At 40.4% G+C, this 15,414-nt stretch overlaps 1 protein-coding gene across 1 annotated transcript in view; it reads right to left on the bottom strand.

The window, feature by feature from the left end:
* The window catches only part of NPHP3 (nephrocystin 3), a 184,240-nt gene that overhangs the window by 17,915 nt on the left and 150,911 nt on the right, over nucleotides 1-15,414 (bottom strand). Inside the window, exon 22 of the mRNA XM_053690853.1 lies at nucleotides 12,103-12,344. Coding sequence (XP_053546828.1) covers nucleotides 12,103-12,344 — 242 coding nt within the window. The remainder of the gene's footprint in view (nucleotides 1-12,102; nucleotides 12,345-15,414) is intronic.

Below are 15,414 nucleotides of genomic sequence, written 5' to 3'. Positions count from 1 at the left end.
ACATCAATCATCAGGGAGGAACAAGGAGTTCCTTGACGATGACAGAGGTTGCCAAAATAATTCAGTGGGCGGAGACCCATTCTTGTTGTCTGTTGGCAATCCACATCCCAGGGGCGGACAACTGGGAGGCGGATTTTCTAAGCAGACAGACTTTTCATCCGGGGGAGTGGGAACTCCATCCGGAAGTGTTTTCCAGTTTAATACTCAAGTGGGGTCAGCCGGAGTTAGATCTCATGGCATCCAGGCAGAATGCCAAGCTCCCGAGATACGGGTCGAGATCCAGGGATCCTCGGGCGGAGCTGATAGATGCCCTGGCGACTCCTTGGACCTTTAATCTAGCATACCTGTTTCCTCCGTTTGCTCTTCTTCCTCAACTAATTGCCCGGATCAAACAGGAGAAGGCCTCAGTGATGCTCATAGCACCGGCCTGGCCTCGCAGGATTTGGTATGCAGACCTGGTGGAGATGTCGTCTCTACCTCCTTGGAGACTTCCGTTGCGGAAGGACCTTCTGATTCAGGGGCCCTTCCGTCACCCAAATTTGGATTCTCTGAAGCTGACTGCTTGTAGATTGAACGCTTTATATTATCCAAACGAGGGTTTTCTGATTCGGTCATAGAGACCATGATTCAGGCTCGTAAGCCTGTAACTAGAAGAATTTATCATAAGATTTAGCATAAATATCTTTATTGGTGTGAATCCAAGGGCTACTCATGGAGTAGAGTTAGGATTCCTAGGATTTTGTCTTTTCTCCAGGAAGGACTGGAGAAGGGTTTATCAACGAGTTCTTTAAAGGGTCAAATCTCAGCATTGTCTATCCTGTTACACAAATGTCTGGCGGATGTTCCAGATGTTCAGTCTTTTTGTCAGGCTTTGGTCAGAATCAGGCCTGTGTTCAGACCAGTTACTCCTCCTTGGAGTCTTAATTTAGTTCTCAATGTTCTTCAAGGAGTTCCGTTTGAGCCTATGCATTCCTTAGATATTAGGTTGTTATCTTGGAAGGTTTAATTTCTGGTGGTTATTTCTTCTACTCGCAGAGTTTCCGAACTCTCTTTATTGCAGTGTGAGTCTCCTTATCTTATTTTTCATGCAGATAAGGTTGTTTTGCGTACAAAATTAGGTTTTCTTCCTAAAGTTGTTTCTGATCGGAACATTAATCAGGAGATTGTTGTGCCTTCTTTGTGTCCTAATCCTTCTTCTAAGAAGGAAAGACTTTTGCACAATTTGGACGTGGTCCGTGCTTTAAAGTTTTACCTAAAGGCGACTAAGGACTTTCGTCAGTCTTCTTCTTTGTTTGTGGTGTTCTCGGGTAAACTTAAGGGTCAGAAAGCTACGGCTACTTCTCCTTCTTTCTGGCTTAAAGGGACTGTAAACATTCATACTTATTAACCACTATTTACATTTTTAACTATAACTTGAATAGAAACATTATAGTGTGCAGAGTGTAAGCGCTACGGAAGCGAATAAAACACAATTTTTCTCTTTGCCGTTTTTTTCCTTCTCTGTCCGCCCATGCAGCCTGAGTAAAATCTATCAAAGTCAGTGCTGCAGGGCAGTTACGTCACACTACACACTTCCTCCTCCCATCTCTATACCTGGAGCGCGTATTCTGTGTTACTCTGCGCATGCGCAATTCCGCCAGTCTACTTCACAATGTAATGTAAGCACAATACAATCATGTAATGCACAATAAATAATGCACAATATCAGTAAATAACTATATATCCTATGGACAAATCTATTGAAAATTGATGCATTATAAATTATGATCTATGTGTATATTTATTTGTAAAAATTATGGCAAATATGTTTAACGGTGCAATATATTTCATCATATTATGAACGTTAGAAAAAAGATTTGATTAAAAATAAAAAATTTAGTACTGTTGCTCGTTCGTCTGTAGGAGTGACTCACCGCTCTATCAGACACACAGAATCGCAATGCACGACAAAGCATTGCGATTCTGTATAAGGAAGAAGTCAGGATTGCAGTGCGCATGCGCACGTCAAGAGGGAACGCGCGCTGTGAATAAAGGAGAAGACGAACGTTCGAACGGCTGTTGGATGAAGGGGCTATGACGATCAATATATAAAAAAAGTTTTTTTAGATAGGCGGCCAGAAAAGGGTAGTTTGGCAATAAATATTATAACTGTTTTTAACGCTTCCACTGCGCTTTTTCTCTGCATAACAATAATAAATGTAATATTATATTATAATTAAATAATCAAAGTTTTTATTTAACCAATGTTTACAGTCCCTTTAAGAACATTATACATTTTGGATATGAGACTGCTGGACAGCAGCCTCCTGAAAGGGTTACGGCTCATTCCACTAGGGCTGTTGCTTCCTCATGGGCATTAAAAAATGAAGCTTATGTGGAACAGATTTGCAAGGCTGCAACTTGGTCCTCTCTTCACACTTTTTACATATTTGACACTTTTGCCTCGGCTGAGGCTGTTTTTGGGAGAAAGGTTCTTCGTGCAGTGGTGCCTTTCCGTTTAGGTATCCTGTCTTGTCCCTCCCGTATCATCTGTGTACTCTAGCTTGGGTATTGAATCCATGGACTCATCGTGTCTTAAAAAAGAAAAGAAAATTTATGCTTACCTGATAAATTTATTTCTTTTTTTGACACGATGAGTCCACGGCCCACCCTGTTCTTTTAGACTGGTTATGGGTTAGTATAAACTTCAGACACCTCTGCACCTTGGCTTTTCCGTTCTCTTCCTAACTTCGGTCGAATGACTGGAGTGGGAGGGAGGGGAGGAGCTATTTAACAGCTCTGCTGTGGTGCTCTTTGCCTCCTCCTGCTGACCAGGAGGTGAATATCCCATTAGTAACTGAGATGATCCGTGGACTCATCGTGACATAAAAAAAAAAAATGATCAGGTAAGCATAAATTTTCTTTTACAACATTTAAACCTCTAAATTTCTGCTGGTTTCTAAGCCACTATAGACAGCCTCTTATCACATGCTTTTTTATTTGCTTTTCACAACAAGAGACTGCTAATTTATGTGGGCCATATAGATAACATGTTCACGCCCAAGGAGTCATTTAAGAGTTAGCACAACACAGTACTAAATGAGTCAATAGATAAAAAATAAAAAGTCATGTGATCAGGGGGCTGTCAGAAGATGCTTATATACAAGGTAATCACAGAGGTAAAAAGTATATTAATATAACCGTGTTGGTTATGCAAAACTGGGGAACGGATAATAAAGGGATTTATTTATGCTTACCTAATAAATTTATTTCTTTTACAATACGATGAGTCCACGGATTTCATCCTTACTTATGGGATATCGCCTCCTGGTCAGCAGGAGGAGGCAAAGAGCACCACAGCAGAGCTGTATATATAGCTCCTCCCTTCCCTCCCACTCCAGTTATTCGACCGAAGTTAGGAAGAGAAAGGAAAAGCCAAGGTGCAAGGTGACTGAAGTTTAACAAAAAATAAAGACCTGTCTTAGAAAATGACAGGGTGGGCAGTGGACTCGTTGTATTGTAAAAGAAATAAATTTATCAGGTAAGCATAAATTTCCTTTTCTTTTACAAAATACGACGAAACCACGGATTTCATCCTTAATTATGGGATACAATACCAAAGCTATAGGACACGGATGAAAGGGAGGGACAAGACAGGAACCTAAACAGAAAGCACCACTGTTTGAAGAACCTTTCTCCCAAAAACAGCCTCAGACGAAGCAGAAGTATCAAATTTGTAAAATTTGGAAAAAGTGTGAAGAGACGACCAAGTTGCAGCCTTGCAAATCTGTTCAACAGAAGCATAATTTTTAAATGCCCATGAGGAAGCCACAGCCCTAGTGTGGAGGCTGCTGTCCAGCAGTCTCATATGCAACATGGATGATACTCTTCAGCCAAAAAGAAAGAGAGGTAGCCGTAGCTTTCTGACCCCTACGCTTCCCGGAAAACACAACAAACAGGGAAGATGATTGAAGAAAATACTTAGTCGCCTGCAAGTAGAACTTCAAGGCACGGACTATGTCCAAATTATGTAACAGACGCTCCTTCTTAGAAGAAGGGTTAGGACACAAGGAAGGAACAACAATTTCCTGATTAATATTTTTGTTAGAAACAATCTTAGGAAGAAAACCAGGTTTGGTACGTAACACTACCTTATCTGAATGGAAAATAAGATAAGGAGAATCACATTGTAATGCCGAAAGCTCAGAAACTCTGCGAGCAGAAGAAATAGCAACCAAAAATAAAACTTTCCAAGATAATAACTTAATATCTAATGCATAGGTTCAAACGGAACCCCTTGAAGAACATTAAGAACTAAATTCAAACTCCAAGGAGGAGCAATTGGTCGAAACACAGGCTTAATTCTAGTCAGAGCCTGACAAAAAGATTGAACATCTGGAACATCTGCCAGACGCTTGTGTAGCAAGATAGACAAAGCAGAAATCTGTCCCTTTAAGGAACTTGCTGACAACCCTTTCTCCAATCCTTCCTGGAGAAAAGATAAAATCCTAGGAATCCTAACCTTACTCCATGAGCAGCCCTTGGATTCGCACCAATAAAGATATTTACGCCATATCTTATGGTAAATTTTTCTAGTAACAGGCTTGCGTGCCTGAATCAAGGTATCAATGACCGAATCAGAGAACCCTAGCTTAGATAAAATCAAGCGTTCAATCTCCAAGCAGTCAGCTGCAAAGAAATTAGATTCGGATGATGGAAGGGTCCCTGAATGAGAAGGTCCTGCCTCAATGGAAGCTTCCACGGTGACAGAGATGACATGTCCACCAGATCGGCATACCAAGTCCTGTGAGGCCATGCAGGAGCAATGAGAATCACTGAGGCCCTCTCCTGTTTGACTCGAGCAATCACCCGAGGAAGGAGAGCAAACGGAGGAAACACATAAGATAGGTTGAACGACCAAGGCACTGCCAAGGCATCTATCAGTTCGGCTTGAGGATCCCTGGACCTGGATCCGTATCTTGGGAGCTTGGCATTCTGATGAGACGCCATAAGATCCAGCTCCGGCCTGCCCCACCTGAGAATCAGGCTGGCAAAGACCTCCGGATGGACTTCCCATTCCCCCGATGAAACGTCTGTCTGCTTAAGAAATCCGCCACCCAGTTGTCCACTCCTGGGATGTAGATTGCTGACAGTTAACAAGAGTGAGTTTCCGTCCACTGAATTATCTTGGATACTTCTGTCATCGCCAAAGAACTCCTTGTTCCTCCCTGATGTTGTCCGACTGGAATCTGATGAACTTGGCCGAAGCCAACTGAGGCCAAGTCTGAAGCGCATTGAATATTGCTCTAAACTCCAGAATATTGATTGGAAGTAGAGACTCCGACCGAGTCCACACACCCTGAGCCTTCAGGGAGTTCCAAACTGCACCCCATCCTAGCAGGCTGGCCTCCGTTGTCACTATCACCCATGAAGGTCTGCGGAAGCACGTCCCTTGAGACAGATGATCTGACGACAACCACCAAAGAAAAGAGTCCCTTGTCTCCTGACCGAGATCTATTTGAGGAGACAAATTTGCATAATCTCCATTCCATTGTCTGAGTATGCTCAGTTGTAGAGGTCTGAGATGAAAGCGAGCAAACGGAATGATGTCCATTGCTGCCACCATCAATCCAATTGCTTCCATGCACTGAGCCACTGACGGCCGAGGATTGGACTGAAGGGTTCGACATGTATTCAAAATCTTTAACTTTCTGACACCTCACTTTACCTCTTCCTATCACTAACACAGGCAAAGAAAATGACTGGAGTGGGAGGGAAGGGAGGAGCTATATATACAGCTCTGCTGTGGTGCTCTTTGCCTCCTCCTGCTGACCAGGAGGCAATATCCCATAAGTAAGGATGAAATCCGTGGACTCGTCGTATCTTGTTAAAGAAAATTATATTGTAGACTGTCCCTTTAAGTGAAGATTATTATTTAAGTTAAATAAAATATTAACATATAAAACATTTTTTTATGTTACTATATCGAATGAATAAGTTTCTGTTTAGAATTATAAATGTTTATGTATAAGCAACGTATGAGTATCACCCTTTCTCTCTTGTAAGTTGATTTTGTTCCCTTTTCTCGTTGGTATTATATTAATTATTATGTGTACAGCGTAAACGTACTTATGATATCTCACGTTAATATTTCAATAAAAAAAAAATATTTTAGTGACCCTTTAAAAAAACATTGTGAATTCCCACTATTTGTTCAAAAACATAATTTATGTAAGAACTTACCTGATAAATTCATTTCTTTCATATTAGCAAGAGTCCATGAGCTAGTGACGTATGGGATATACATTCCTACCAGGAGGGGCAAAGTTTCCCAAACCTCAAAATGCCTATAAATACACCCCTCACCACACCCACAATTCAGTTTAACGAATAGCCAAGAAGTGGGGTGATAAAAAAAGTGCGAAAGCATATAAAATAAGGAATTGGAATAATTGTGCTTTATACAAAATCATAACCACCACAAAAAAAGGGCGGGCCTCATGGACTCTTGCTAATATGAAAGAAATGAATTTATCAGGTAAGTTCTTACATAAATTATGTTTTCTTTCATGTAATTAGCAAGAGTCCATGAGCTAGTGACGTATGGGATAATGACTACCCAAGATGTGGATCTTTCCACACAAGAGTCACTAGAGAGGGAGGGACAAAATAAAGACAGCCAATTCCTGCTGAAAATAATCCACACCCAAAATAAAGTTTAATGAAAAACATAAGCAGAAGATTCAAACTGAAACCGCTGCCTGAAGTACTTTTCTACCAAAAACTGCTTCAGAAGAAGAAAATACATCAAAATGGTAGAATTTAGTAAAAGTATGCAAAGAGGACCAAGTTGCTGCTTTGCAAATCTGATCAACCGAAGCTTCATTCCTAAACGCCCAGGAAGTAGAAACTGACCTAGTAGAATGAGCTGTAATTCTCTGAGGCTGAGTTTTACCCGACTCAACATAGACAAGATGAATTAAAGATTTCAACCAAGATGCCAAAGAAATGGCAGAAGCTTTCTGGCCTTTTCTAGAACCGGAAAAGATAACAAATAGACTAGAAGTCTTTCGGAAAGATTTAGTAGCTTCAACATAATATTTCAAAGCTCTAACAACATCCAAAGAATGCAACGATTTCTCCTTAGAATTCTTAGGATTAGGACATAATGAAGGAACCACAATTTCTCTACTAATGTTGTTGGAATTCACAACTTTAGGTAAAAATTCAAAAGAAGTTCGCAACACCGCCTTATCCTGATGAAAAATCAGAAAAGGAGACTCACAAGAAAGAGCAGATAATTCAGAAACTCTTCTGGCAGAAGAGATGGCCAAAAGGAACAAAACTTTCCAAGAAAGTAATTTAATGTCCAATGAATGCATAGGTTCAAACGGAGGAGCTTGAAGAGCTCCCAGAACCAAATTCAAACTCCAAGGAGGAGAAATTGACTTAATGACAGGTTTTATACGAACCAAAGCTTGTACAAAACAATGAATATCAGGAAGAATAGCAATCTTTCTGTGAAAAAGAACAGAAAGAGCAGAGATTTGTCCTTTCAAGGAACTTGCGGACAAACCCTTATCTAAACCATCCTGAAGAAACTGTAAAATTCTTGGTATTCTAAAAGAATGCCAAGAAAAATGATGAGAAAGACACCAAGAAATATAAGTCTTCCAGACTCTATAATATATCTCTCTAGATACAGATTTACGAGCCTGTAACATAGTATTAATCACAGAGTCAGAGAAACCTCTTTGACCAAGAATCAAGCGTTCAATCTCCATACCTTTAAATTTAAGGATTTCAGATCCTGATGGAAAAAAGGACCTTGTGACAGAAGGTCTGGTCTTAACGGAAGAGTCCACGGTTGGCAAGAGGCCATCCGGACGAGATCCGCATACCAAAACCTGTGAGGCCATGCCGGAGCTACCAGCAGAACAAACGAGCATTCCTTCAGAATCTTGGAGATTACTCTTGGAAGAAGAACTAGAGGCGGAAAGATATAGGTAGGATGATACTTCCAAGGAAGTGATAATGCATCCACTGCCTCCGCCTGAGGATCCCGGGATCTGGACAGATACCTGGGAAGTTTCTTGTTTAGATGGGACGCCATCAGATCTATTTCTGGAAGTTCCCACATTTGAACAATCTGAAGAAATACCTCTGGGTGAAGAGACCATTCGCCCGGATGCAACGTTTGGCGACTGAGATAATCCGCTTCCCAATTGTCTATACCTGGGATATGAACCGCAGAGATTAGACAGGAGCTGGATTCCGCCCAAACCAAAATTCGAGATACTTCTTTCATAGCCAGAGGACTGTGAGTCCCTCCTTGATGATTGATGTATGCCACAGTTGTGACATTGTCTGTCTGAAAACAAATGAACGATTCTCTCTTCAGAAGAGGCCAAAACTGAAGAGCTCTGAAAATTGCACGGAGTTCCAAAATATTGATCGGTAATCTCACCTCCTGAGATTCCCAAACTCCTTGTGCCGTCAGAGATCCCCACACAGCTCCCCAACCTGTGAGACTTGCATCTGTTGAAATTACAGTCCAGGTCGGAAGCACAAAAGAAGCCCCCTGAATTAAACGATGGTGATCTGTCCACCATGTTAGAGAGTGTCGAACAATCGGTTTTAAAGATATTAATTGAGATATCTTTGTGTAATCCTTGCACTATTGATTCAGCATACAGAGCTGAAGAGGTCGCATGTGAAAACGAGCAAAGGGGATCGCGTCCGATGCAGCAGTCATAAGACCTAGAATTTCCATGCATAAGGCTACCGAAGGGAATGATTGTGACTGAAGGTTTCGACAAGCTGCAATCAATTTTAGACGTCTCTTGTCTGTTAAAGACAGAGTCATGGACACTGAATCCATCTGGAAACCCAGAAAGGTTACCCTTGTCTGAGGAATCAATGAACTTTTTGGTAAATTGATCCTCCAACCATGATCTTGAAGAAACAACACAAGTCGATTCGTATGAGATTCTGCTAAATGTAAAGACTGAGCAAGTACCAAGATATCGTCCAAATAAGGAAATACCACAATACCCTGTTCTCTGAATACAGACAGAAGGGCACAGAGAACCTTTGTAAAAATTCTTGGAGCTGTAGCTAGGCCAAACGGCAGAGCCACAAACTGGTAATGCTTGTCCAGAAAAGAGAATCTCAGGAACTGATAATGATCTGGATGAATCGGAATATGCAGATATGCATCCTGTAAATCTATTGTGGACATATAATTCCCTTGCTGAACAAAAGGCAAGATAGTCCTTACAGTTACCATCTTGAACGTTGGTATCCTTACATAACGATTCAATATTTTTAGATCCAGAACTGGTCTGAAGGAATTCTCCTTCTTTGGTACAATGAAGAGATTTGAATAAAACCCCATCCCCTGTTCCGGAACTGGAACTGGCATAATTACTCCAGTCAACTCTAGATCTGAAACACAATTCAGAAATGCTTGAGCTTTTACTGGATTTACTGGGACACGGGAAAGAAAAAATCTCTTTGCAGGAGGTCTCATCTTGAAACCAATTCTGTACCCTTCTGAAACAATGTTCTGAATCCAAAGATTGTGAACAGAATTGATCCAAATTTCCTTGAAAAAACGTAACCTGCCCCCTACCAGCTGAGCTGGAATGAGGGCCGCACCTTCATGTGGACTTAGAAGCAGGCTTTGCCTTTTTAGCTGGCTTGGATTTATTCCAGACTGGAGATGGTTTCCAAACTGAAACTGCTCCTGAGGATGAAGGATCGGGCTTTTGTTCTTTGTTGAAACGAAAGGAACGAAAACGATTATTAGCCCTGTTTTTACCCTTAGATTTTTTATCCTGTGGTAAAAAAGTTCCTTTCCCACCAGTAACAGTTGAAATAATAGAATCCAACTGAGAACCAAATAATTTGTTACCCTGGAAAGAAATGGAAAGTAGAGTTGATTTAGAAGCCATATCAGCATTCCAAGTTTTAAGCCATAAAGCTCTTCTAGCTAAAATAGCTAGAGACATAAACCTGACATCAACTCTGATAATATCAAAAATGGCATCACAGATAAAATTATTAGCATGCTGAAGAAGAATAATAACATCATGAGAATCATGATGTGTTACTTGTTGCGCTAAAGTTTCCAACCAAAAAGTTGAAGCTGCAGCAACATCAGCCAAAGATATAGCAGGTCTAAGAAGATTACCTGAACACAGATAAGCTTTTCTTAGAAAGGATTCAATTTTCCTATCTAAAGGATCCTTAAACGAAGTACCATCTGACGTAGGAATAGTAGTACGTTTAGCAAGGGTAGAAATAGCCCCATCAACTTTAGGGATTTTGTCCCAAAATTCTAATCTGTCAGACGGCACAGGATATAATTGCTTAAAACGTTTAGAAGGAGTAAATGAATTACCCAATTTATCCCATTCTTTGGAAATTACTGCAGAAATAGCATTAGGAACAGGAAAAACTTCTGGAATAACCACAGGAGCTTTAAATACCTTATCCAAACGTTTAGAATTAGTATCAAGAGGACCAGAATCCTCTATTTCTAAAGCAATTAGTACTTCTTTAAGTAAAGAACGAATAAATTCCATTTTAAATAAATATGAAGACTTATCAGCATCAACCTCTGAGACAGAATCCTCTGAACCAGAAGAGTCATCAGAATCAGAATGATGATGTTCATTTAAAAATTCATCTGTAGGGAGAGAAGTTTTAAAAGATTTTTTACGTTTACTAGAAGGAGAAATAACAGACATAGCCTTCTTTATGGATTCAGAAACAAAATCTCTTATGTTATCAGGAACATTCTGCACCTTAGATGTTGAAGGAACTGCAACAGGCAATGGTACTTTACTAAAGGAAATATTATCTGCTTTAACAAGTTTGTCATGACAATCAATACAAACAACAGCTGGAGGAATAGCTACCAAAAGTTTACAGCATATACACTTAGCTTTGGTAGATCCAGCACTAGACAGCGATTTTCCTGTAGTATCTTCTGACTCAGATGCAACGTGAGACATCTTGCAATATGTAAGAGAAAAAACAACATATATAAAGCAAAATTGATCAAATTCCTTAAATGACAGTTTCAGGAATGGGAAAAAATGCCAAAGAACAAGCTTCTAGCAACCAGAAGCAATGAAAAATGAGACTTAAATAATGTGGAGACAAGAGCGACGCCCATATTTTTTTAGCGCCAAATAAGACGCCCACATTATTTGGCGCCTAAATGCTTTTGGCGCCAAAATGACGCCACATCCGGAACGCCGACATTTTTGGCGCAAAATAACGTCAAAAAAATGACGCAACTTCCGGCGACACGTATGACGCCGGAAACGGAAAAATAATTTTTGCGCCAAAAAAGTCAGCGCCAAGAATGACGCAATAAAATGAAGCATTTTCAGCCCCCGCGAGCCTAACAGCCCACAGGGAAAAAGAGTCAAATTTTTGAAGGTAAGAAAAAATGAATAAATCAAATGCATTATCCCAAATATGAAACTGACTGTCTGAAAAATAAGGAAAGTTGAACATTCTGAGTCAAGGCAAATAAATGTTTGAATACATATATTTAGAACTTTATAAACAAAGTGCCCAACCATAGCTTAGAGTGTCACAGAAAATAAGATTTACTTACCCCAGGACACTCATCTACAGGTTTGTAGAAAGCCAAACCAGTACTGAAACGAGAATCAGCAGAGGTAATGGTATTCATAAGAGTATATCGTCGATCTGAAAAGGGAGGTAAGAGATGAATCTCTACGACCGATAACAGAGAACCTATGAAATAGACCCCGTAGAAGGAGATCACTGCATTCAAATAGGCAATACTCTCCTCACATCCCTCTGACATTCACTGCACGCTGAGAGGAAAACCGGGCTCCAACTTGCTGCGGAGCGCATATCAACGTAGAATCTAGCACAAACTTACTTCACCACCTCCATCGGAGGCAAAGTTTGTAAAACTGAATTGTGGGTGTGGTGAGGGGTGTATTTATAGGCATTTTGAGGTTTGGGAAACTTTGCCCCTCCTGGTAGGAATGTATATCCCATACGTCACTAGCTCATGGACTCTTGCTAATTACATGAAAGAAAGGGAGTTAAGACACAATCTTCCAGCCTCACTTGTTTTGCTTCTGATACAGGATTGCCAAAGCATCAAGTTCTCGGGCCACCCTTAGGTGCTCTCCGCCATAAGCATTTTCACTGATTTCCAGTGCTTGTTTGTACAGCTGCTCTGCATTGCCAAACTTCTTGGATTGCATGTAAACCCCTGCCAACTGGTGCAGTGACTGCGCCACACTTGGGTGGTCAGGGTCTAAGGCTGTCTCTCGAATCTCTAGTGAGCGCTGAAGAGGAGTCACGGCCTGTAGAAAATAAAATGTTTTGATCATGTTCATGACTTACTAAATTATTTATTCTATTATTAAGTTTGCTTCGTTCTCATGTTATTCTTTATTGAAGAGATACCTAGGTAGGTAGCGTGCACATGCCTGAAGCACTACATGACAGGAAATAGTGCTGCCATCTAGTGCTCTTGCTAATGAATAACATTATTGCAAAACTGCTGCCATATTGTGCTGAAAACATGTACACACTCCTGAGCTTGCTTTTCAGCAAAGGATAACAAGAAAACGAAGAGAATTTGATAATAGAAGTACATTGGAAAGTTGTTTAAAATTGTATGTTCTATCTGAATCATAAAAGAAAAAAACATAATTTATGTAAGAACTTACCTGATAAATTCATTTCTTTCATATTAACAAGAGTCCATGAGCTAGTGACGTATGGGATATACATTCCTACCAGGAGGGGCAAAGTTTCCCAAACCTTAAAATGCCTATAAATACACCCCTCACCACACCCACAAATCAGTTTAACGAATAGCCAAGAAGTGGGGTGATAAGAAAAAAGTGCGAAGCATATAAAATAAGGAATTGGAATAATTGTGCTTTATACAAAAAAATCATAACCACCACAAAAAAGGGTGGGCCTCATGGACTCTTGTTAATATGAAAGAAATGAATTTATCAGGTAAGTTCTTACATAAATTATGTTTTCTTTCATGTAATTAACAAGAGTCCATGAGCTAGTGACGTATGGGATAATGAATACCCAAGATGTGGATCTTTCCACACAAGAGTCACTAGAGAGGGAGGGATAAAATAAAGACAGCCAATTCCTGCTGAAAATAATCCACACCCAAAATAAAGTTTAATGAAAAACATAAGCAGAAGATTCAAACCGAAACCACTGCCTGAAGTACCTTTCTACCAAAAACTGCTTCAGAAGAAGAGAATACATCAAAATGGTAGAATTTAGTAAAAGTATGCAAAGAGGACCAAGTCGCTGCTTTGCAAATCTGATCAACTGAAGCTTCATTCCTAAACGCCCAGGAAGTAGAAACTGACCTAGTAGAATGAGCTGTAATCCTCTGAGGCAGAGTCTTACCCGAATTAACATAGGCAAGATGAATTAAAGATTTCAACCAGGATGCCAAAGAAATGGCAGAAGCTTTCTGGCCTTTTCTGGAACCAGAAAAGATGACAAATAGACTAGAAGTCTTTCGGAAAGATTTAGTAGCTTCAACATAATATTTCAAAGCTCTAACAACATCCAAAGAATGTAACGATTTCTCCTTAGAATTCTTAGGATTAGGACATAATGAAGGAACCACGATTTCTCTACTAATGTTGTTGGAATTCACAACCTTAGGTAAAAATTCAAAAGAAGTTCGCAACACCGCCTTATCCTGATGAAAAATCAGAAAAGGAGACTCACAAGAAAGAGCAGATAATTCAGAAACTCTTCTGGCAGAAGAGATGGCCAAAAGGAACAAAACTTTCCAAGAAAGCAATTTAATGTCCAATGAATGCATAGGTTCAAACGGAGGAGCTTGAAGAGCTCCCAGAACCAAATTCAAACTCCATGGAGGAGAAATTGACTTAATGACAGGTTTTATACGAACCAAAGTTTGTACAAAACAATGAATATCAGGAAGAATAGCAATCTTTCTGTGAAAAAGAACAGAAAGAGCAGAGATTTGTCCTTTCAAGGAACTTGCGGACAAACCCTTATCTAAACCATCCTGAAGAAATTGTAATATTCTCGGAATTCTAAAAGAATACCAAGAAAAATGATGAGTAAGACACCAAGAAATATAAGTCTTCCAGACTCTATAATATATCTCTCTAGATACAGATTTACGAGCCTGTAACATAGTATCAATCACAGAGTCAGAGAAACCTCTTTGACTAAGAATCAAGCGTTCAATCTCCATACCTTTAAGTTTAAGGATTTCAGATCCGGATGGAAAAAAGGACCTTGCGACAGAAGGTCTGGTCTTAACGGAAGAGTCCATGGTTGGCAAGATGCCATCCGGACAAGATCCACATACCAAAACCTGTGAGGCCATGCCGGAGCTATTAGCAGAACAAACGAGCATTCCCTCAGAATCTTGGAGATTACTCTTGGAAGAAGAACTAGAGGCGGGAAGATATAGGCAGGATGATACTTCCAAGGAAGTGATAATGCATCCACTGCCTCCGCCTGAGGATCCCGGGATCTGGACAGATACCTGGGAAGTTTCTTGTTTAGATGAGAGGCCATCAGATCTATCTCTGGAAGCCCCCACATTTGAACAATCTGAAGAAATACCTCTGGGTGAAGAGACCATTCGCCCGGATGCAACGTTTGGCGACTGAGATAATCCGCTTCCCAATTGTCTACACCTGGGATATGAACCGCAGAGATTAGACAGGAGCTGGATTCCGCCCAAACCAAAATTCAAGATACTTCTTTCATAGCCAGAGGACTGTGAGTCCCTCCTTGATGATTGATGTATGCCACAGTTGTGACATTGTCTGTCTGAAAACAAATGAACGATTCTCTCTTCAGAAGAGGCCAAAACTGAAGAGCTCTGAAAATTGCACGGAGTTCCAAAATATTGATCGGTAATCTCACCTCCTGAGATTCCCAAACTCCCTGTGCCGTCAGAGATCCCCACACAGCTCCCCAACCTGTGAGACTTGCATCTGTTGAAATTACAGTCCAGGTCGGAAGAACAAAAGAAGCCCCCTGAATTAAACGATGGTGATCTGTCCACCACGTTAGAGAGTGTTGAACAATCGGTTTTAAAGATATTAATTGAGATATCTTCGTGTAATCCCTGCACCATTGGTTCAGCATACAGAGCTGAAGAGGTCGCATGTGAAAACGAGCAAAGGGGATCGCGTCCGATGCAGCAGTCATAAGACCTAGAATTTCCATGCATAAGGCTACCGAAGGGAATGATTGTGACTGAAGGTTTCGACAAGCTGTAATCAATTTTAGACGTCTCTTGTCTGTTAAAGACAGAGTCATGGACACTGAATCTATCTGGAAACCCAGAAAGGTTACCCTTGTTTGAGGAATCAAAGAACTTTTTGGTAAATTGAT

The sequence above is a fragment of the Bombina bombina genome, chromosome 8 (assembly GCF_027579735.1).
Source record: "Bombina bombina isolate aBomBom1 chromosome 8, aBomBom1.pri, whole genome shotgun sequence".
Classification (NCBI taxonomy): domain Eukaryota; kingdom Metazoa; phylum Chordata; class Amphibia; order Anura; family Bombinatoridae; genus Bombina; species Bombina bombina.
Note: the sequence above shows the minus strand (reverse complement) of the source record. Positions and strands in the feature narration are given on the sequence as shown.